The sequence below is a fragment of the Dreissena polymorpha genome, chromosome 6 (assembly GCF_020536995.1).
Source record: "Dreissena polymorpha isolate Duluth1 chromosome 6, UMN_Dpol_1.0, whole genome shotgun sequence".
NCBI classification, from domain to species: Eukaryota; Metazoa; Mollusca; class Bivalvia; order Myida; family Dreissenidae; genus Dreissena; species Dreissena polymorpha.
In genome coordinates this window covers 28,678,106-28,700,152 of record NC_068360.1, presented here as the reverse complement: position 1 = coordinate 28,700,152, position 22,047 = coordinate 28,678,106, and the positions used below count along the sequence as shown (strand labels likewise).

General features: G+C 34.5%; 2 protein-coding genes and 1 long non-coding RNA gene across 4 annotated transcripts in view; 2 read left to right on the top strand and 1 right to left on the bottom strand.

Moving 5' to 3' along the window:
* Positions 1-10,753, top strand: part of LOC127833954 (uncharacterized) — a 387,168-nt gene extending 376,415 nt beyond the window's left edge. The window contains exon 2 of the long non-coding RNA XR_008027692.1: positions 10,238-10,753. This is a non-coding gene — a long non-coding RNA (uncharacterized LOC127833954). The remainder of the gene's footprint in view (positions 1-10,237) is intronic.
* On the top strand, positions 5,788-10,091 carry LOC127833946 (mitochondrial import inner membrane translocase subunit TIM14-like). Its single transcript, XM_052359472.1, has 6 exons — positions 5,788-5,955; positions 6,605-6,656; positions 6,845-6,915; positions 7,514-7,590; positions 8,850-8,920; positions 9,591-10,091. The coding sequence occupies exons 1-6, from the start codon at positions 5,953-5,955 to the stop codon at positions 9,656-9,658; spliced, it is 342 nt and encodes a 113-aa protein (XP_052215432.1). The 5' UTR covers positions 5,788-5,952; the 3' UTR covers positions 9,659-10,091.
* Positions 10,754-13,463: 2,710 nt separating the features above from the next.
* LOC127833933 (eukaryotic translation initiation factor 2A-like) overlaps positions 13,464-22,047 on the bottom strand; it is a 97,343-nt gene continuing 88,759 nt past the window's right edge. For both annotated transcript variants that reach the window (XM_052359452.1, XM_052359451.1), the window contains exons 9-16: positions 21,844-21,945; positions 20,585-20,759; positions 18,332-18,498; positions 17,614-17,715; positions 16,845-16,909; positions 16,015-16,137; positions 15,100-15,165; positions 13,464-14,282 (exon numbers count right to left, since the gene is read on the bottom strand). In XM_052359452.1, the coding sequence (XP_052215412.1) occupies positions 14,220-14,282; positions 15,100-15,165; positions 16,015-16,137; positions 16,845-16,909; positions 17,614-17,715; positions 18,332-18,498; positions 20,585-20,759; positions 21,844-21,945 (863 nt within the window). In that variant the 3' untranslated portion in view covers positions 13,464-14,219. The remainder of the gene's footprint in view (positions 14,283-15,099; positions 15,166-16,014; positions 16,138-16,844; positions 16,910-17,613; positions 17,716-18,331; positions 18,499-20,584; positions 20,760-21,843; positions 21,946-22,047) is intronic.

The following is a 22,047-nucleotide window of genomic DNA, read 5'->3' as shown; positions in this document are numbered from 1 at the left end:
AAAAACAGGCCCCATCAAACCGGGCCAGCTGTAATATATACATGGATGCAGTTTGTGCTTCAAAAGGAGCCACTTTTTATGTCAGTCTATTGTTTGTAAGAATCACTAAACACGTAACTTAGACTAACTAAACACATTGCAAGACTGTATCTTCGAAATAGTAAATAAATCAAAATCATAAATAAATATTTATAATTAAATACCTGCTAAAATTTGAGAACGTAAACAATTTAAAATAAACGCTGTGAACATTACAAGGAATCTTACATGTAGGCCTCATGTGTGAGAGGATTAATCAGGGATAAAATAAATGGAGTTCAAAGGATCTAACATTTTGAGGAGGACGTCATGGTATCTTGGACATTTGGCACTTTCATATATTTATTTAGTAGATACTGAAAATGCTGAATGTGCTAATTGCAACATCAAAGACGAGCAGGTGAGATTTTTACAGCTTTATTTTTCTTGACAATGACATAATGTATGTTTTCCATTTAATTTATATGGCGCTCTAGTCTTATTTATAAGACGCGCAAAGAATTTAGAGATACTTTTTATATGGGCTAAATTCTTTGCTACAAACATTACCCATATAAAAAGTAGCTTAATATTTAAGAGCGTCAAAAAATTGGACTAATGGCGCTCAATTTTAGCTCGGCTGTTTTCGGGGAAAACCCTAGGTATTGTCATAGACAGCTCGTCGTCAGACGTCCGCGTCGTGCTAAAACCTTTACATAGGCTCAAAAATCAAAGTGCTTCCACCTAAAACATTGAAACCTCACATGTATATGCACCTTGATGATTTCTACACACCACACCCATTTTGGGGTCACTCGGTCAAAGGTCAAGGTCACTAACCTCTAAAAATTCTTTTAATAAATTTCATTTATTCAAAACTGCACCGCAGCCTAGCTTGGCACCCATAATGTGGTGCTCTTGTTTATATATAATTTTAAAAATGTATTAATAACCAGAATAGTTGATGCATGTATAAATAAAAAGATACAGCCATGAACAGTGTGTTTTAATTTTTAATAAATATGCTTTGATTGCGTATATGCAAAACAATGAAGTCCATATATTGTTAACTGATTTTTAAAATGTTGAATGTCACACATTACGTACCAGTCCGTTTATGTACCGACACTTTATGTACCACTATCTGACACTTTATGTACCATAGTTATAATATAAAGAGATAACTAATTTAATATGAATGTGTGTTATTGATGAAATGTATTTTGTGTGATAGTATTTATGAATTTAGACTTATAGATCTATATTGGCCATAGATTTTATATTTTGTCAGATTGTCTAAGTGTCACTGAGTGTCTTAGTTTAATTTATTAGCCCAAGTACATGTAGTACTTAATAAATGATTTATTAGTCTTACCTGAAATTGAAGTAAATTATAAAAATTCATTTGTCTCTTATCTTTTCCTGACTAAGGATTATAAAGTCTAAAATGTTTGTATTATATTGTATAATTGAAATGTGATACTTTGAAGAGAAGAGAGAATGACCTTAATGTTCAAACTGTAAAAAAATCAAATTATTTCCTTCTTTAGACTTTAATCATGTTTAGAGAATGACCTTAATTTATTAGGACTGCTATGAATGAATGGAAATAACACCTATATTTTATGTAGGTGGTACGTAAAGTTTCAAAGTGCCGGTAGTACATAAAAGGTCTGGTACATGTACATAAGGTGTTACACCCTAAAATGTTCATGGTATCAGTGTTTCAATAATGTAGTGTTTCTTATTATGTATTGCTTAGGTTGTTTTGTTTCAAATTTCAAATTTGCATTTATTTTAAAGCATTTTCATTCTTTTTGTGTATTCCATGTTTTGTGTAATAAGGTGAATTATGTTGTACATGGCATCAAATATTAATTCATGGTCGCTATGGTGTAGAGAATGATGTCCGCTGGGTAGTAGACTAGTAGTAGTAGACTAGTAGTAGTAGAAGTAAGATCAGTAGTAGTAGTCGTAGTTGTTGTTCTTGTTGTAGTAGTAGATAATTAATTAATTAGTAGTAGTAGTAAGAGTTGTAATGGTTGTGTTTGTATTTGTATTGAATTCTGATAATACAACACAATGATGCTGCTGCTAACGATGATGATGATGATGAATATGATAATGCTGCTGCTGATTGTGATGAGGATTATATGATGGGACTTTGGTATTATAAAATTTGTGAGGTTCAAACACAAAACCTGTTGGTTAATAAAACTTCTCATTTTATGACAAAAGAGCTAGATTGTAGAGTAAAAAATAAGTATAAAATTCCCTAATAGGAAAGCTACCATTAAAGGACCATGACTTGTGGGCTTCAACAAAAGCAATTCATGAAACAGTTATATCTCTTTCAAATGCATTCAATATTGCTGTTCCAATTGATATGCTCAGAAATGCTTCTGGATGGGCATACACCACTAAGTACTTTCCTTCAGTTATTTCTTCTAAAGACACATTAACAACACTGTCGCCCTTAGCAGGAATTCCGGACGCCCGCCCTAAGATGTTCCCTCCCCAGACATTTCCCCCATTTTAGTTTTAGTGCTTACATTACCCCCCCCCACCCCACAATAAATTTATAATGGTTTGGTTGAAGTATAATCTTGATTTATTATCAAAATGATTATTTTGCTTATGTAATCTTATGTAATAAACTTTTTATATGAAGCAGCTTGTTTGTTGTTTTCTTTGGATTAATCATTCATTATTTTTGTTAAACTGTTTAAGGAGTGCATGTAAATCATTAGAAAGACGTGCATGTTGGTGTACTAGAGGAATACTAGAGGAATACATGGGATATTCTCAAAATCTTACACATGTTGTTTTTAATATAATTAAATAGGATCAATTGATGAATTAATTCAGTTTGAGTCAACTTGGGCTGGGTTGTAAAACTATAGTTTTTTGTTGTTTTTAATCCAATTAAATAGGGTACTATGTAACTGTCAAAGAAAATATGCATTCATACGCATATAAGCCAAGTTTTGGATGTCACTGATATTTTCAATTTTACTAGTACCTAATTAAGACTAATTAAAACAGAATTGGACTTTCCTTGCAAAGTATTTATTATTAATAATATAATAAGCTAATGTAATCAAAACATATTGATATTTTAATAATTTAACTCAATTATATTAATAATATTTAAATTTGCCCCAAAAAACTAGGGCAGGTAGATAGGAAGGATTTTTTTTTTGGAAAACCAGCAGTGTTGTCAGTGTAAAATATTTGTAAAGCTTCTTCAATTTCAGTTTTACATTTTATGACCTGCAACATATTCTATGCTACTTTATTTTACTATGGTAAGTCATTAAAGTGTTATTTATTTTTCAACTATGTAATGTGCTAATCTCATAAAATGAATTACTACCCCATTTAAAGATGACACCTAATCTAAATTCATTAATACAATAGTTATAATTGTTTTATTGTAACATACTATTCCACTAAAAAATGACCATCATAGAACATCAATGCTGTGCGTTTACTAAAATTTTCATTGATCTCAATTATTTAAAGAAAAAAATCTATCAGGCACTTATAAAAAAATATATAATTAGGGTGTAAAATTTAACAAACTGAACAAGTCAATTTGAACTTCTCTTGCAATTCAAATGGAGCCACTTGAAATACCAAATTGTTCCCATACTAGTCGGCAATATAGCTATGACATTGTGTCTATTCATAACATGCATCAGATACACCTTCTGAAACTTTTTAAGCGGTTTTGAAAACGCTATTTCATTGCAAACTTTCGTCAATAAAGGATACATGTTGTTATACAACCGAAAGTGAAAGTACAGTTTAAAAAAAAATGAATAAAGAGCGAAATTGTTGAAAACTTACGAACATTTTAATTGATACTTACATAAGACCGTAAGACTGAACAAAATTATACTTAAATTTTAAATCATAACATGAAAGTTTACTTATAAAGCAAATTCTTCATTCATCCGCGGACTTCTTTGTGTCGTAGTCATAAATGCCTCCAAATGGAGGTGCGTGATGCGTCTAAGTATAGAGGTGATAATAACGTAGTGACGTCACCATCTATGTATAGAATGTCGGACAGTGGGCTACACCAGACGATCGCCGATATGGCGGAATTGTCCGAGGTGTCCCGATTGTGGACTTTTCGTCCCCGATACTTTTCCCCGCCAATAAATTTCGCCTTTGGACGTTTCACCTCTAAAGAGAGTAAGGCAGACTGTGCAATTGTAAATTCGTATTATAGCTCAAAACGACATCAACTGATGGACTAAATATGTATGTCTTAACATAAGCTTGTTCGGCTCTTAAGTATTAACAAAGTTCTGTCGAACCGTTAAACAAGATTATTACATTTAAATTTGTTAAATTTATCGTTTAAATTTAATTTATATTTACACATAATGACATTCTTAAATATAAGCATGCACCAACTTATCACAGGGCTCAGTGTTATGACAAATGCTTTTCGCAATCTACACACAGACACTGTTTAATCATCAGTATATATATTTATATCGTTATTTGAAGACGATACCAAAATATTTCAATTGATCAATGACAACAACGAAAGATGCATCTTGCATTAATGCATAGCAACTAACAAAAAATGATGCATGGCTGTTAACATTCCATCCAGATAAATGCAAATACCTTCATGTTGGTAAAAATAAACATGGCACTAATTTTCGATACAAACTAATTGGGAAAGCACAGAAAAAAACAATGAGGAGAAATTTAAGACATAGAATTCATAGTGGATGGCAAGCCCACCTTCGAAAAACATGTTAAAAAGTCTTTTCTGTCTTATGTTATCCGATAGACACTTAAAAACATGACATAAACATTTCTGCCGCAGCCAGTGTACAAAGCACTGGTAAAATCACACCTAAACTAGTCGAGGAAAGGAACCCTACTAGCCTAGCTATCGTTCCAATCCTATAAACTTTAGATGCTTGTACATAATGTTGTAAAACACATTACTGAATAAATATGTTTAAACCAACTACGCCACCAAAGTGTGATGTCCACATTTAGAAAAATACAACGATCTGATTAAATGAGTCCAAATGCGCACCACGTGAGAACTCCAAGGCTTCAACACCTCGAATATTGAGGGAAACTCAACAACTTAAACTCCAACGCTATAAATATAGAAGGGATTATGGTGATATGATCGAAATATACAAAATATTGATTGGGAAATGCGACACAGTAACAGCAGATTTCATCAAATGGTGGAAGGATTACTCGACATGTGAGACAGCTAGGAGAGACTTGAACGATATCTTTGTACAAATCTCACTCGAAGGAATCACTGCTTTAAACTTAGAGCAGCAAAAATCTGGAACAGACTCCCAAACTATGTAGCAAGTGCAAAAAATAAACTCATTTAAGAATTCGCTAGATAATTATTGGAAAGATCAAGGTATTTTAATACAAGTCAAGGATAAACTGCAATACTGGAAACAACATAAATCGTTTTATTCAATTATAATTCATATTATGAAATTCACAATAAAACGACTGTGGTTGGAATAATTTTGGTTTGAATCGTCATAGGGGTTGAACATACTTCGGACCAAATTTTCTTGGATACATTTATTTTATCTGCACTGAAAACAAATAAATATTTTTCCACCAATACGATGTTTTCTTCCATCTATTAATACACGACGGGGAGTCTTGTATGTGATAGCATGGAACGACAACTCTGCATGGATATTGTGTTCTCTTGAAGTCGTACATGAACATTACAAGCAATCCGATAGTTGCGCAATTCAATGTCGTAAAACTGGCAATAGTCGTAAGCTAATCTGTAAACCGAGATTTTGTAAATAACACATTTCATCACATTCACATAAATAGCCTGTATATCTGTTCAGATATAAACCAGGACATTTCGAGGTTTAACAGAAATTTGAAAGCAACACAATCAACATGGTAAGACAACCAACAGTGTCTCCTCTGTGACAATTTGTCCATCAACTTTGTCTCTAGTTATCACGTTTGTGTCCTTCAAGTTCATTTCACTCAATTGGTAGTTTTCACTTCAGTTGTAGTTCTTTAACATAGTTTTTGTATCTTTGAAGTTTGACATCCATTTTCTTTAACTTAAGTATCAGTACATAACTGATTTAAGAATCATAACAAATTTGCTCTACTGTCAGAGGGTTACATGTACTATGTTTAAAGAAAATTTTGGGACGAAAAGAGCACCTGGCACATGCTCAAACCCACTATTGCTGGAACACTACCATGACACTATAAAAACCCAGGCAGCCAGGTGTTGGTTTAAACACACCAACCATACACTGCTCCCTCTCCTGTTTCAAATCATTCACAGCCAGTTGTTTGTTGCCTAACCATTTTATAATTATGTAATCAAATGGCATATGTTGTCAACAGCATATATCTCACAAACAATAAAAAATCAGAAACAATTCTATTACAAATAGTTACAAGCACTGTCTGTTGTTCAAAGGTTTGTATCAGAAATGAAAACATTAAATAATTGATGAAGATATATTCATGGTAAAATACCTTCAATATGCCTCTTTATTTGTAACATGTGTACTCTTCTATTTTGCAGTCCAGCATGGTAATGGTAGTAGGACTCGGCCTTACAGTAGCAGGGTTGACAGGTGAGTAAATTGTACATGGTATACTTAACATATAGTGATATACTGAACATATGAGACTTAACATTTAATGTAAAACTATTAATACTACTATACTACTTACCATGTGTGCCCAAACTTGGGTTTGGGTTCTATCTTTTTGAATAGTACAAATGTACTTACTAGTAATAAATATTTTGTATGTTTTTCAGGAAGACAATTTTTAAAGTACAGAAAAGCTCTTGAAACAGTCTATAAGACAGCAGAATTCTTACCAAAAGATGTAGGTATTTTCTGTAATCTAGAATTTTTGTTTTGCCATTCTCGATAAATTACATGTAAAATAATCTGCTTAATAGATAATTGTTAGTGATATAATAAGTATTTAAAGTAAGTAATTATGCATTATGTATAAAATGGTACACAATAATTTGTTTCATGTATAAAGGTACATAGGCATGTTTTAAACACAAAGTGAGTAGTCTGTTTTACCATTGTGTTCTCAAAATTGTAAACTCCCAGTTCTAAGTTCATATAGAATTATCTTTGAGTCTAAATTGATTTTTATGCCCCCGAAGGTGGGCATATAGCGATTGCATGTCTGTCCGTCTGTCTGTCACACTTGCATTTAGGTTTCGAAAAATGCTCAGCTCATAACTTTTATGTTGCTTCAAATGAAATCTTCATATTTGGTATGCACGTTTGTATAGACAAGACCTTTCCATACGCACACCAATTTTGACCCCCTTGACCTTGAACTTAGGGTCCGCGTTTAGGTTTCAAAATCTGCGTTTATTTTTTGAAAAAACGTTTTTCGGGGGTATATGTCATCCTATGGTGACAGCTCTTGTTTCCATCACTTACCAGTCATACAATTTCAGCCCTTCAGTAAATACTACAAGGGAGGTTTCGAAAAGAAGATGTCAAAACGAGAAGCAAGTCTGATTCTTGGCGTAAGGTACGCATGTCTTGAACATTGTATTAAAATGATCTCTATGCTGAAGCTGCTACATGTATACTTACTTCTGTCAAACAGGATTAAATGAAGAGCTGATGTTTAAATTTGAGTTTGATGGAATTGATATTTGGTGGTTCTCACTACTTTTATCTTGTAACAAATGATGCCTTAGTAAAGATAAAAAGTTATCAATAATATGTTGCAATCACTATATAACACTTTATTGTGTTAGTATAACACTAGAAGATGAAAGTATAATCCCAAACTCAATTGTAGTGACAGAAGAGGCATATATTAGTTATTGTATAGTCTCATTTGTCAATCCATAATCAAGATCTAAGAAAAGTCTTATAACTCTATACCACTCAGAAACGCACTTTGACGCATTTTAAGCCCTTTAGAAAATCAAATTAACTTTAAGTCCTTTCTTAATATATTCAAGTTTGAAAGACTTCATTCCCAACCCTAAGATACTGATGAGTAGCAAACAGGGTAAAACCTGAACAGACTGTTCTGGTTGAATGCTGTTTGCACATAGCCATTTTCAATTTGCTACCAAGTGGGAAAGGGATAGCATAATATGGCATGGCGTGTAATTATTGTCAACACAGACAAGTTCCTTTCTCTGGGAGTTTTTAATTGTTTTTAACTATTTTTCTTTTGAAGAATTGTACAAACTTCAAAAACATTATTACTGCAGTTTCTTAATACATTGTTAGAATTGCACATGATAAGATGTACTAATACTAAAGGTAAAATGTATTGGTACTCATTTGTCAGTTACAATAACACTTAATTGGTTATTTGTTAGGAAGAGCAATCATCCAATTGTTGCAAAATTATTAAATCTCTGACAAGAGAAGTTTTTACATTTAAGGTTTACATTATTTTTATTTAACTTGTTACTGTTTATGATCAATAGCTGCAATCAATGAATTAAATCAAATTATTTATAAACAAAGTTAAGTTTATTTTACACTCGCACTCAGGGTCACTCTGTCTGTGGATAGGTGAGCGTTAAATGTTATACCTGATTTTTTGTGGAGAAAACTACTTAATAATTTCTTAAACAATTAAATTCAAACTTCAAATATGTCAATACCATCAATTGAACACATGCAATACTATTTGCACCCCCATTCATCAACACATTCCAGAGTTATTTGCCCTTGAACATTGCCTACAAAGTAGTTTCTGTTAATAGTCACTCTTTGAGATTAACTGATGCAACTATGAAAGTGTTTTGTTGTTGTTTTTAGCCAATCTGCATCTCCCGCCAGGGTCAAGGAAGCTCACAAAAGAATAATGTTACTGAATCATCCAGACAGAGGTACAATATTGTTTGTATTAAGTACGAAACCATTTCAAAAAGCCCTCTTAAGCTACCTACAACAATTGAGATTCTTGCTGCTTCTGCTTAATATTTTGCATTTAAATCAGTGCTATTGGGTATCTTATTGCAACTTAATTGGTCAGAGAATCTGAAACAGTACATTAAACATATAATTTAAATTATATTGAAAAACTCTTATCATGTATAACGCAATCACTTTATATTTTAAAGTTTGAAATCTGTACGTCTTCAAGCCTCACATGAAATATTTGCTATCAAAAGTTTTTTGTCGCATTATCTTATTGTCACTGTTAAATATATTGACCATTTAAAACAGTTGTTACAATAAAGTTTGTATATTTGTCCACCTCCCTAAGTGTATCTGTGTTGCATGGGCACATTGTCAGTTTGAATATTATATAATTGGGTTGTGCTCTGTGAAAAGGGGTTTTACCGCATGTGTGTAAAGTGTCATCCCAAATAAGCCATGTTTAGTCAGCACAGGCTTATCAGGGACGACACTAAACTTGATTTTTGCTAAGAATTGACTTTCTTTGAACGAAAAATACCATAAAAACGGATTGCACAGGCAAATCTGGTACGACACTTTACGCACATGCATAAAGCGCCGTTTTGCCAGCCAGGCTCAAGTTTTGAATTCCTTCAGGTGGATCTCCATACCTTGCAACAAAGATTAATGAAGCAAAAGACTACCTTGAATCAAAGAAACCCTGATAGCATGTGAAAATGGTCAACATATTGAGAGATGCTGATTGCAAATGCAAGAGAATGGACACAAGAAGGACATTATTACTATGATTGATGAAGGCAAATGGCACCTGTATTATGAACATTGTGTGATCCGAAATCGCATTATCTGCTTTCTTTTTCACTCATTCAGTAAAAAGAAATACCAGGATACCCTTGAATTTAAATTAGTCATGGAAAATTGGTGTTTTGCTCAGAAACTTCATCAAGCTGCTTATAAATCATATGTGCATAATAAAATTTCACTTTAAGCAAACACAATCTATTAATTTTTCTGGGAACAATTATTTTTGTGCACAAGATGCTGTCCAAGTAAATAATATTTATTGAACTGATTGTATTGTGTACTGTTTGTTGGTTACCTATGTGTATACATTTATTAATAAATTTATGAAATTCATCTTCCTGTAAATTTGTTATGCCCCCCTTCGAAGAAGAGGGGGTATATTGCTTTGCACATGTCGGTCGGTCTGTCGGTCCGTCCACCAGGTGGTTTCCGGATGATAACTCAAGAACGCTTGGGGCTAGGATCATGAAACTTCATAGGTACATTGATCATGACTTGCAGATGACCCCTATTGATTTTGAGGTCACTAGGTCAAAGGTCAAGGTCACAGTGACCCGAAATAGTAAAATAGTTTCCGGATGATAACTCAAGAACGCATACGCCTAGGATCATGAAACTTCATGGGTAGATTGATCATGACTTGCAGATGACCCCTATTGATTTTGAGGTCACTAGGTCAAAGGTCAAGGTCACGGTGACCCGAAATAGTAAAATGGTTTCCGGATGATAACTCAAGAACGCATACACCTAGGATCATGAAACTTCATGGGTAGATTGATCATGACTTGCAGATGACCCCTATTGATTTTGAGGTCACTAGGTCAAAGGTCAAGGTCCCGGTGACCCGAAATAGTAAAATGGTTTCCGGATGATAACTCAAGAACGCATACGCCTAGGATCATGAAACTTCATGGGAAGATTGATCATGACTTGCAGATGACCCCTATCGATTTTGAGGTCAATAGGTCAAAGGTCAAGGTCACGGTGACCCGAAATAGTAAAATGGTTTCCGGATGATAACTCAAGAACGCATACGCCTAGGATCATGAAACTTTGTGGGTAGATTGATCATGACTCGCAGATGACCCCTATCGATTTTGAGGTCACTAGGTCAAAGGTCATGGTGACCCAAAATAGTAAAATGGTTTTCGGATGATAACTCAAGAACGCATACGCCTAGGATTATGAAACTACATAGGTAGATTGATCATGACTCGCAGATGACCCCTATTGATTTTGAGGTCACAAGGTCAAAGGTCAAGGTCACGGTGACCCGAAAATAGTAAAATGATTTTCGGATGATAACTCAAGAACACTTTTGCCTAGGATCATGAAACTTCATAGGTAGATTGATCGTGACTCGCAGATGACCCCTAATGATTTTCAGGTCACTAGGTCAAAGGTCAAGGTCACAGTGACAAAAATCGTATTCACACAATGGCTGCCACTACAACGGACAGCCCATATGGGGGGCATGCATGTTTTACAAACAGCCCTTGTTATACAAGTTATTCATGAAGTCATTTATATACATATGGTCCATGCTCTGTGAAAAGGGGGTTTAATGCATGTGCGTAAAGTGTTGTCCTAAATTAGACTATGCAGTCCGCACAGGCTAATCAGGGTCAACACTTTCCGTCTAAACTGGATGTTTGCTAAGAATATACTTTATTTAAACAGAAAATGTCATAAAAGCGGAAAGTGTCGTCCCTGATTAGTCTGTGCGAACTGCACAGGTTCTCCTTTGCTCCTCCTAGATTTGTTCAAATAATTCCCATGGAGTCAAATATGGATACACCCCAGGGTCAATTCAATGTTTCTATTGTTATATCTTACTTCATATTTCGACCTGCATAATTGTGTGGGTGTGTGCGTGTGGTTATTTATCACTGTGACAAGTTCTAGTTGTGAAGTCATTGTCTTAAAGCTAGTAAACTTATTTAATCTTATTATGAAGTGATCCTTGGGTAACCCTCTACCAATTCTTTCTATATCAATATAAAAAATGAAACCTTTGATCTTGTTTTAAAATAATATTCCTGGGTTAAATCTGTACCAAATTAAAAAATTCAAAATTCACATTTTGATTGTTATCAAACAGCTAATTGGGTCGTGGAGATTTCCTTATCTGTCTTTTTGGAATAAAAAAAAAGATAGGCCCAGAAACAGATAATACAATTTCATAACATCAAATAACTTTTTTATCCACCCTTTACCAAATATTTTTTTTTATTGACATGCGGATTACAATTGCTGGTAGTGGGCTTTGCAGTTTTCATTATATTTAGATTGCTATATGGAAAACTTTCAAATGTTCATTTTTATATAGCATTTGATAAATGGACCTTTGGTGACGTCTAAATGCTTAAAAATATAAATACGGGTTGTTTTTTTTAAATATTGGTGGTCTAAATGTTGGATAGTTTTCCTTGAATGGCTTTATGGATTATATTTCAAATTGGAAATGCAAGTGGATTTTCAACATATGCTTTAAGTAATATACTTAAATGTAGGAAAAAACTGATGACCATGAATGGGATTATTTATAAAGGTCTTGTATTTCAGCAAAAAATTTAGATGAAATTTTCTATTAAAATCCATTGTTTTCTTGTATAAAAAATTATACAAATTCACCATTTAAGCAATATAAAGTTGTTTAAGGTATCGGATATTTTTATTTTTTTTAATAAATAGAAAAACAACTAAGCATGAATTACATAGCAAGAAACTTCAGGAATTGTTATGACTTCAAGAGTTTCCATAAGTTTTCCCTCTAAAGGTTTACGAATACTGGTCCTGACTTGACCTCTATTTTGGTAGAGAAAATCTTGTCAGAGACAGCAGACTGCATTTCAAAATAATTCATTGGGAAATGTTGGGAATTATTTATTCTACACAAGTAGAACACGTGTTTCTTGTGTAAATCCCCTCGTATCAATATCTTTGAGACAACACTGCAATCACTTTTTTAGTACCATAATTTAGGTAGTTAAATTTAGTTTATATTGAAATCAGGTGAGCTACCATCGATGGCCTTTTCATAATCATTCAAAGATAACCAAATTGTGTTTGAAATATTGAGCATTCTGTTTATAAAAAGTTTTTTTTAAGACAATTATGGAATTACACAAAACTTCAATCATATGCCGTCATCAGAAATTTGTCTCTTTGGTAAAACGTCAAAACAACACAGCACATACAAATTTCTGTACATGCATAAAATTCCTTGAATCTCTGGCCATGTCTTTATTAAATACTTTTTTACTTAACAATATTTGAAGCAAGTAAATATTGCTGAAAAGATTTATATTTATCCTTCTGCAAGCAAAAAACAACAACAGGGATCACTTTGACCTATGAAGATCTGACATGTTCATGTAAGTACTATTTAATATAAAGCTTAGTGAATACTCTCTTATTTAGATGAGCTTCAACATCATGGTAGCTTTGGCAATCACAAATGTGTTTCATAGTTTCGAGTCCCACTCAACCCGGAGTTTAAGGAAAATAATAGCTGAAATTTGAGATTGTGAGCTGCTCAACATTCTCATTTCTCAGTGGAGTAAAAACTCCAATATCATCTGAGTTGAGACGAAATTAAAAATTTGTTGATACCTGGCCGTTATGTACCTGTAGACATATTTTTTCAGGTCCAAAGGTTTCATGATAAATTCTTGAGTTTTCTGTAATAACAACAAGACACGATTCAACATGTAGTTTATTGAATGATCACAGACCTTTTTCAATGCACAAATAACCTGATTTTGGTACACATTTATCCCCTTCTTACATCCTCTGAACATTTAACCTAAAACTGGGTAAACAAGCTAAGCATGAATACATAAAGTTGATGTATGCTACCAGACTGACAGAAATGTGTTACTTGTGTATTACCAGTAATTTATCAATTTAAATATATGTAACAATTATTTTATGAAGAATTTTAAAGGAGAACAAATATGCTTTATAAAATATTGCAATCAAAAGAAGGTATTAGTTTTTATCTAATAAACACACACAATGTACGTTGAAAAAAGTCTAAAGCATATAATCAACCAGCGTTGTTTTTTGGTCCAAATTTGGCCTCATCACCAATCTCAAAAAGTATGTATTTTTCCTAATTACTGCTAGAAATTACCAATTAATCTTTCCAAAAATAAAATAATTAAACAAAAAATTCAACATAAAGTTAATTTTGTAATCCAGTTGTTAAGTTTAACCTAGGTAAACATAATATTGAAATAATTTTTATTCTCGATTTTAAAGTATTTGTTTGCACAAAAACACACAGTCAACACAAATTGAACACAAATCTTTAACCAATAAAAAGTTGTTAATGCTATAAAAAATTGGCCATACATTGCACAGCACTTAACATGCAAGCAACAAAACACTTCACATGTATGTTATGTCTTTTAGCACATTTCAATATTTTGGCATAGAAACTAAATTCCTCTAGTCTCAGCTAATCTCCAGTGCCTTCAGTTCAGCCAGCAAGGCGTCTTCAGTCTTCATCTTTGTTAACTGAAACAAGTCAAAGAACTTTATATAAAGTAATATAGCACCATGGATGTGTAGTAGAACTTATCCAGAGCAAAATCTAAAAAATTCATTGAAACAAGAGATGTGTTTGTCAGAAACACAATGCCCCTTCTGCGCCGCTTTGAAGCTTTATATTTGACATTTGATCTTGAAAGATGACCTTGACCTTTCACCATTCAAAATGTGCAGCTCCATGAGATACACATGCATGCCAAATATCAAGTTGCTATTTTCAAAATAGCAAAAGTTATGGGCAATGTTTAAGTTTTCGGATGGACGCACAGACTGACGGACAGTTCAACTGCTATATGCCACCCTACCAGGGGCATAAAAAGACATAACATTATCAGTGTGTACCTAACGGTATGTACAACTGATTTACACAATTTCCCTATAGTTAATAAGAATCCTGTAAAACTTGATCCCAATACAGGGTTAGTAATTAGCCCTCTTTTGGGGGTGGGTGGGGTAAACAATAGCTTCATTAAAGAAAATTTCTGAAAACAAAACTGAAAATATCCTACAGAACGTTTGGGACAACAAACTTGAAATGTCCGCATTTTCGGGAATATGGAATACTATTTTAAAATAGTATCAGTTTTGGAAAATACCAGTACACACAAAACAGCCTCATTTCATGGAATTAGATGAAAACAAACTGAATATAGCCTGATTAAAAATATTTTTTTTAGGAAAACAAATAATGGTTGGAATGAACACTCATGGTGTAAGATCATTCTAAGGGAAAACAGTTATTGATTTGAGAGTACAGAAAAGCAGCTTATGGTCCCCATCTTACCTGGTTGAGCTCCAACTGCTTGCCTGCCTTCTGCTGTTCCTTCAGCACTTCTATGGCCTGCAGTTTCTGAAATAGTGAAAAATGTCATACAATATTAGCTTGTGTGGACTGCACTGGCTTATCTGGGACAATACTTCATATCCATATGAAACGTTTATATTGTACTGCAGTAACATGCCTTGAAACAAATTTTACCTGAAGTCATTGATAATTATGCTGGTTAATGTTTATTTTATGGAAAATATTTAGTCTGTGTTATTTAAAATTGCAAATTATTAGAAAACATTCCATTGGTTCTTGCAATTGGTTCACATTTTTTATATGAGCTAATAAATTTTAATTGAAGAATCTTCATTTACAACTTTTAATAAATACTATATGTATCTGTCTTTAGTAAGTAAACACAGAAAACACACTTAATAATACTTAAACAAGAGATGTGTTTGTCAGAAACACAATGCCCCCTACGGCGCCGCTTTGAAGCAATATATTTGACCTTGACCTTTCACCACTCAAAATGTGCAGCTCCATGAGATGCACATGCATGCCAAATATCAATTTGCTATCTTCAATAATGCAAAAGTTAAGGACAATGTTTCAGTTTTTGGACGGACGCACAGACTGACGGACAGTTCAACTGCCATATGCCACGCTACCGGGGGCATAAAAATTCAATACCACAGTAAAAAGCAATGCTTACATTATTATGTGTGACAGTTAATATCTCAGCTTTTCCGAACTGGGTAAATCTGCTTTAAGTTAATACCTTGTTGTATTTTTAAATGGCACATCTTATATGACCAAATAAAATGTAAATATGGATTTATTTTTCACCTTTTGCATTATTACCATGTCAAGCATACATACTATTTTTATTTTTAAGTGAAAACTGAATTTTGTTATGAAATGTCGCACCTTCATGAGATTACGTATCTTCTTGTCTTTTTCTGGGTCACCCGTCGAAGGCATTGGGACACTGGGAGCACTGGCTGCACTCGTCACCATGGAGACAGCTTCATTGCCACCACTAGCCGCTTTCTGTTGATATGGGAAGTTTATTATAACTAGACCTGTCACTGATAAGGGATCAATACCCAGATACATACTTCTTTTACACATATGCACAAGTTTGACAATACAAGTTTTTTCCTTTTGACCTTTGACATTAATTTATGTTCTTGACCTTGAGATTTTTTATTTGATGTAAAAGTAGTCCAGACCTTGAACCAACACACCTTTAACTCCTTCAGTGCTGGAACCGAATTTTGAAGGCCTTTGCAAACAGTTTGGATTCAGATAAGACGCCACAAAACGTGGCGTCTCATCAGGATCCAAACTGTTTGCTATTCTGATAGTATTCTTTGAAAATTCGAAGAAAATGCTAATTTTAGAAATTCAGCAGACGAGATTTAAGCAGACGACAAATTTCCCAGCATGCAAAGGGTTAATACAATCCAAATCTAGCTCTCCATGCAAGTTTGCTATATTCAAAGTTTCATCAAGACTGGTCAATGCAAACTAATTTTATTGACCAGAAATCCCGTTTTACATCTCTTACCTGCCATACCTTAATCTAATAACGCAGCAATTTCAACTTTGCAAAATTCTGTTTAATAAGGATATCAGTGAATAACAAAGTAATAAACTCTCACCTCTTTCTCTGTGAATGGTTGAAATTTGACATTTCCTCTATACAGAACACTTCGTACAACACAATTGTGCAATTATTCTTTTTATAAACAAACCTCAGCTTCTCTGTTCTTCTTTGCTTCCTTCTTCTTCTTGTTTTTGCTCACTGGCATACTGGGATCTATAGGAGGCAAACGAAAATGAACTGAAAGACATAGATGTACCTTTTATATCCAGTCCTTGTGAAACAAACATGTGAGCCGTGCTCTGCCAAAAGGGGGTTTAATGCATGTGCATATTGTGTCGTCCCAGAATACCCAGTGCAGTCCGTACAGGCTAATAAGGGACTTCACTTTCCGCTTTTATGATATTTTTTGAAAAATAAAGTCTCTTCTTAGCAAAAATCCAGTTTAGACGGAAAGCCTTTACAATATTTTCTCTCTTTAATGACTGCACAGGCTAATCTGGGATGATACTATACGCAATAAACCCCTTTCAAACAAAGCTCGGGTCATTTGCATAAAGAGAGTTTTCAGGAGCTCTATAAGGATGTAAATATAGAATACATTACTTCAAATCGGATCATCAACTTTTCATGAGATTTCAGGTTACTACCTTTTGAATATAAACAAGTGTATACTAAAGCAATATTATAAATTAACACTTCACCACTTAGATACGTATTTTGACGCATTTGTAGTCCCATGCCTTTCTTACTAGATTCAAGGCTTCATTTCACACCCTTAGATACTGATGAGCAGCATACAGCATAAAACCTGAACAGACTGCGAATTACTCGCAGGCTGTTTTGGTTTTATGCTGTTTGCACATATCAATTTTCACTTTGCTTCTAAGTGGGAAAGAGTTAAATGTAGGGTTGCTGACCTTGTTTTTTCTGATTGGACGGTGGTTCATACTCGTGCAGTTTGGTGGAAGGCAAGTTTGTCTTTCCTCGCATGGATGGAGGGACATACGTTTGCTGTGTTGCTAAAAAGTGAGTCAAAATATAGTCTACATGCATATGACATACATCTTCTTAAGTTAACAAAAAAATTCGGAATACATTTGACATCAATTTCTGTGAAAAAACTCCTAAAACAAGTCACAGCTATATTTTAATACTACTTCCTTCCCTGGGCTCAGTATTCCGGTAAACCCAAGGTCCATACAGATAACGAATTAGAAATTCTTAATTTCTTAAATTTGAAAAACTCTTTATGTATTGATAAATAGGTGCTTGTAAAACCATTATTCCCATCTAAAGTTTTACTTTAAATGAATCTAGAGATATGTTATCAATTGTGGTGAGGACCGACCTGATGACAACTGTTTGATATATCGAGCGGCAACTGTTCAACAGAAATGTTCATATCATTCAAGCGCTATAACTCAACATTTCCTGCGGCAAGTAGGCTTATATTTGGACTTGGCAGTAATATTTTAGGACACATTTCCATGAAGTTTGGTAAAGATCAGTTTAAAATTGCTTGACTCTGAAAAAAGTAACTTTGGTGGTCAACAAGCTCACCAACATAAACAACAAATATACCCCCAAAAGTCTTATACAGTGCATATTAATGCATTCATCAACTTTTCAACCTACACACTGGGGGTGGTGCAGGTTTCTCAGAGGGCACCTGACGGTAGCTTATGGGTTTCTCCGGGAACCGTTCCAAGGGTGCCGGGCACCAAAAGGCCTCCCAGAGTTCCTCCCCCTTGCCGACATGTTTCTCCTCCAACATGGCCCCAGTGTAGTGCCAGATACGGTACCTGAAGTCCAACACATGTCAAATTACTGTGACATTCCCAGTTAGGTATCTTTAATTGAGCCTCATTCTGGGGAAAATGTGCTCAATGCATGTGCCTAAAGTGTTGTCCAAGATAAGCCCGTGCAGTCTGCACAGGCTAATCAGGGATGGCAATTTCCACTATTATTGACGCCAGATCTACATGTCTGCTAGAGATAGAGGTTGCTGAACACAAAGATATACTTGAACTTGAAAAATTAAAAGCAGAATTATGGGTCTTGGTCTGTTAACTTGTATGTGTGAAGTAAGTATAGTAAGCATATAGATATGTACTTGTTGCACACAAACCATAACATACATTTTATCTTGCACTAACACATGTACCAGATTTTATTAGGTACAAAAGAGGGCATAATGCAGCTAAAGAGCTTAACACATTTATAGGGTCAGTCAATGTTCTCAACAAATGTAAAGTTTTATTTTAATATCTGTATAAGATAAAAAGATCTAATTTTTCTAATCAAAACAAGGGACACACTTCAGCTAAATTGGAGGCAAGAGTTATGGAACTGGGTTGGTGACCCCATGTGTGAAGTTTTAATTGAATACCTGTAGAATAAAACAGTGATACAGAGATGTTGAACGTTAACCATATTTTTTTTATAAAAGTACAAAAAAGGGCATAATTCTGTTAAATTGCAGATCAGAGTTATGGACATTGGTCAGTTACCTTACAATATGACGCCAAACACGTCTGAAATTGTTATAAAATACCTGTAGTAGATACAGTGATATCCAGATGTAGCACATTTACCTTAACCAGAGCAATTACATAGACACAGACATTTGGTTTAGTAGTATAGCTTGTGAATATTCAAGCTAAACAAGAGCGCCACATGACGGAGCAATATACGCCCGATTCGTGTGCCATTGGAGATGATACACTGATGATTGATGTATTTGTTTTGGAAATAAGCAAAAAAAACAACAACAACTTATATAACTGATATATTCATATATATGCATTGATATCAATAAGTGTACGCTGTTGAAAATGGACTAATTGACCCTATGACCTAGTTTTTAACCTGGCATGACCCATATTCGAACTTGGCCTAGATATCAACTAGATGCAACTACTGACCAAGTTTGGTGAAGATAAGATTTATACAATTTGAATTAGAGTCCGGACAAAGTAAAATGCACTAATTGACCCTTTGACCTAGTTTTTGACCCAGCATGACCCATATTCGGACTTGACCTAGATATCAACTAGATGCAACTACTGACCAAGTTTGGTGAAGATCGGATGAATACAATTTGAATTAGAGTCCGGACAAAGTGGCGCCGTTGAAAATGCACTAATTGACCCTATGACCTAGTTTTTGACCCGGCATGACCCATATTCGAACTTGGCCTATATATCAACTAGATGCAACTGCTGACCAAGTTTGGTGAAGATCGGATGAATACAATTTGAAATAGAGTCCGGACAAAGTGGCCCCTTTGAAAATGCACTTATTGACCCTATGACCTAGTTTTTGACCCGGCATGACCCATATTCGAACTTGGCCTAGATATCAACTAGATGCAACTGCTGACCAAGTTTGGTGAAGATCGGATGAATACAATTTGAATTAGAGTCCGGACAAAGTGATGCCTTCCGCCCGCCGCCCGCCCGCCCGCCAAGGGGTTTCACATAATACGTCCCGTATTTTATACGGGCGTATAAAAAGTATGGATGGACTGATAGAAAAAGACAAATCCATATGCACCTCCTCTTAAAGTGTGGGCACAAAAAAGTACTGGTATAATCCATATACAAAACACATTTTGCTATTATCAGGCTACCATTTCGTATGAGCCTCCTTCTGGGCAAACTGGACCTAATGCATGTGCATAAAGTGTCGTCCCAGATTAGCCTGTGCAGTCTGCACATGCTAATCAGGGATGAAATATTACGTTTTATGGAATTTTTCAATTATAGGAAGTCTCTTCTAAACAAAAATCCAGTTTAGGCGGAGAGTGTGTTATTTGGGAAGACACTTTGCACACATGCTTTAGGCCCCGTTTTCCCAGAACAAGGCTTTGAAAGTCACCCAACCTACCCGTTGCCAACCCTTAACCGCGGCGCTGTGGTGGCAGTCAGTATGTGCTCACCGTCTGCGCACCACTGAAAGCTGGTGGTGTCCTGCGACTGCGTCTGGCAAATCAGCTTCTTCTGTTTCACGTCCCAGAATTCCATGTTTCCACGGAGATTCCCGAAGCCGCACAGGCAAAGAAGTACGAGGGGTTAAGTTGTGTTATACTGTACTTGTTTCAGTTATTTTGGTTGACATCAAGTTTTGTGGATAAATGAAAGTGTGTATGGTTAAAAGGTGTAAAACTGTAGATTTATTTATTTTCATTAACATGAAATTTTATGTACTAATAAAATCTGGCATTTCCGTCTGATCATCTTTTTAAACGTTGTCTGATCTAACCCTTTGGTCTTAAACAGTTGTTGGACATTTGATTTGCATTTTGAGAAGACCCACAATCATCCACAGCATTAAGTGGCCAATAAGTATTGTTTCACAGAAGCAGAGACGGAAATTTGCATGTGAGTTTTGGGCAGGAGTTGCTCATCAGATTGCCTATTTTAATCTCCGAGCCAAGTATGATGTTCGAAGCTCAATAAAAGTTTAAACTAACAACTCTTTGCACTGATCGTTCTAAGAAAGTGTCCCCAGGTTGGATTTGTGTGTGTGTTTGTTAACATGTTTTTTTGCTGTGTCTAGTGTTTTTGTGGTTTGTCAAAGTGTTACGCAATTGATCACTTGAATACTTTCTTTGCCGATTGTGAAGAGACTGTTATGTGAATGTGATTGCTCCCTTGCATTGAGTTCATGATCTAATACTTTTCCTGCGTGTGATTTTTTTTTACTTTGTTCACTATTATACAGGCTGGTTAATAAATTTTATTATTACCAATGAGTTAAGATCAGAATTTAGCAAACTTAACTTTTGATTTCAATGTGAGATTGACACTGGTGTGTGCTTTTGTATTTTGTCAGTAAGATGTAAATTGGAAACTATAATGTTTAAATTTTTGGTGAGTGGGCCATCTTAACAAGATAATCAAACAAATATTAAATTTAAGTTAGAAATTAAAATACGTCAACATTTTTTACCACATACATCATAATTTGAATGCAAGGTGTAATATATATGAAAAGAATGTTGATATAAAGCCACTTAAGGCTTTAAATGAATGCATAAAAAGATTTGTGTGTATATTTTTTATCTCACTAAGCTGCCCTTGATGTAATTCACTGGATTATTTATTTTGAACATGGTGAATCTTCTCATTTACTTCAAAGGATATTGCTTCCTTGAGGATTGTAGAAGCCAAAGTTCCTTGGCCCTGTGCCAAAGTCAAATACAGGTTCTGTCTTCATATTGTATATGGTGGCTTTTGCTGGCATAACTAGCACACAAGTTAAGGTCATTGACTAGCGTTTAAAAAATATAAATACATTTTGATACTTAGAAACTTCTAAAACACTAGAGAGGCAGAATTCCTAAGCAT

Bases quoted from the DNA above. Each gene is read 5' to 3' on its own strand.
- LOC127833946 (XM_052359472.1), top strand. The intron at 6,916-7,513 runs GTAGGTATTTTC...ATACAATTTCAG, and splicing joins CAGAATTCTTACCAAAAGAT to CCCTTCAGTAAATACTACAA. The intron at 8,921-9,590 runs GTACAATATTGT...GAATTCCTTCAG, and splicing joins ACTGAATCATCCAGACAGAG to GTGGATCTCCATACCTTGCA.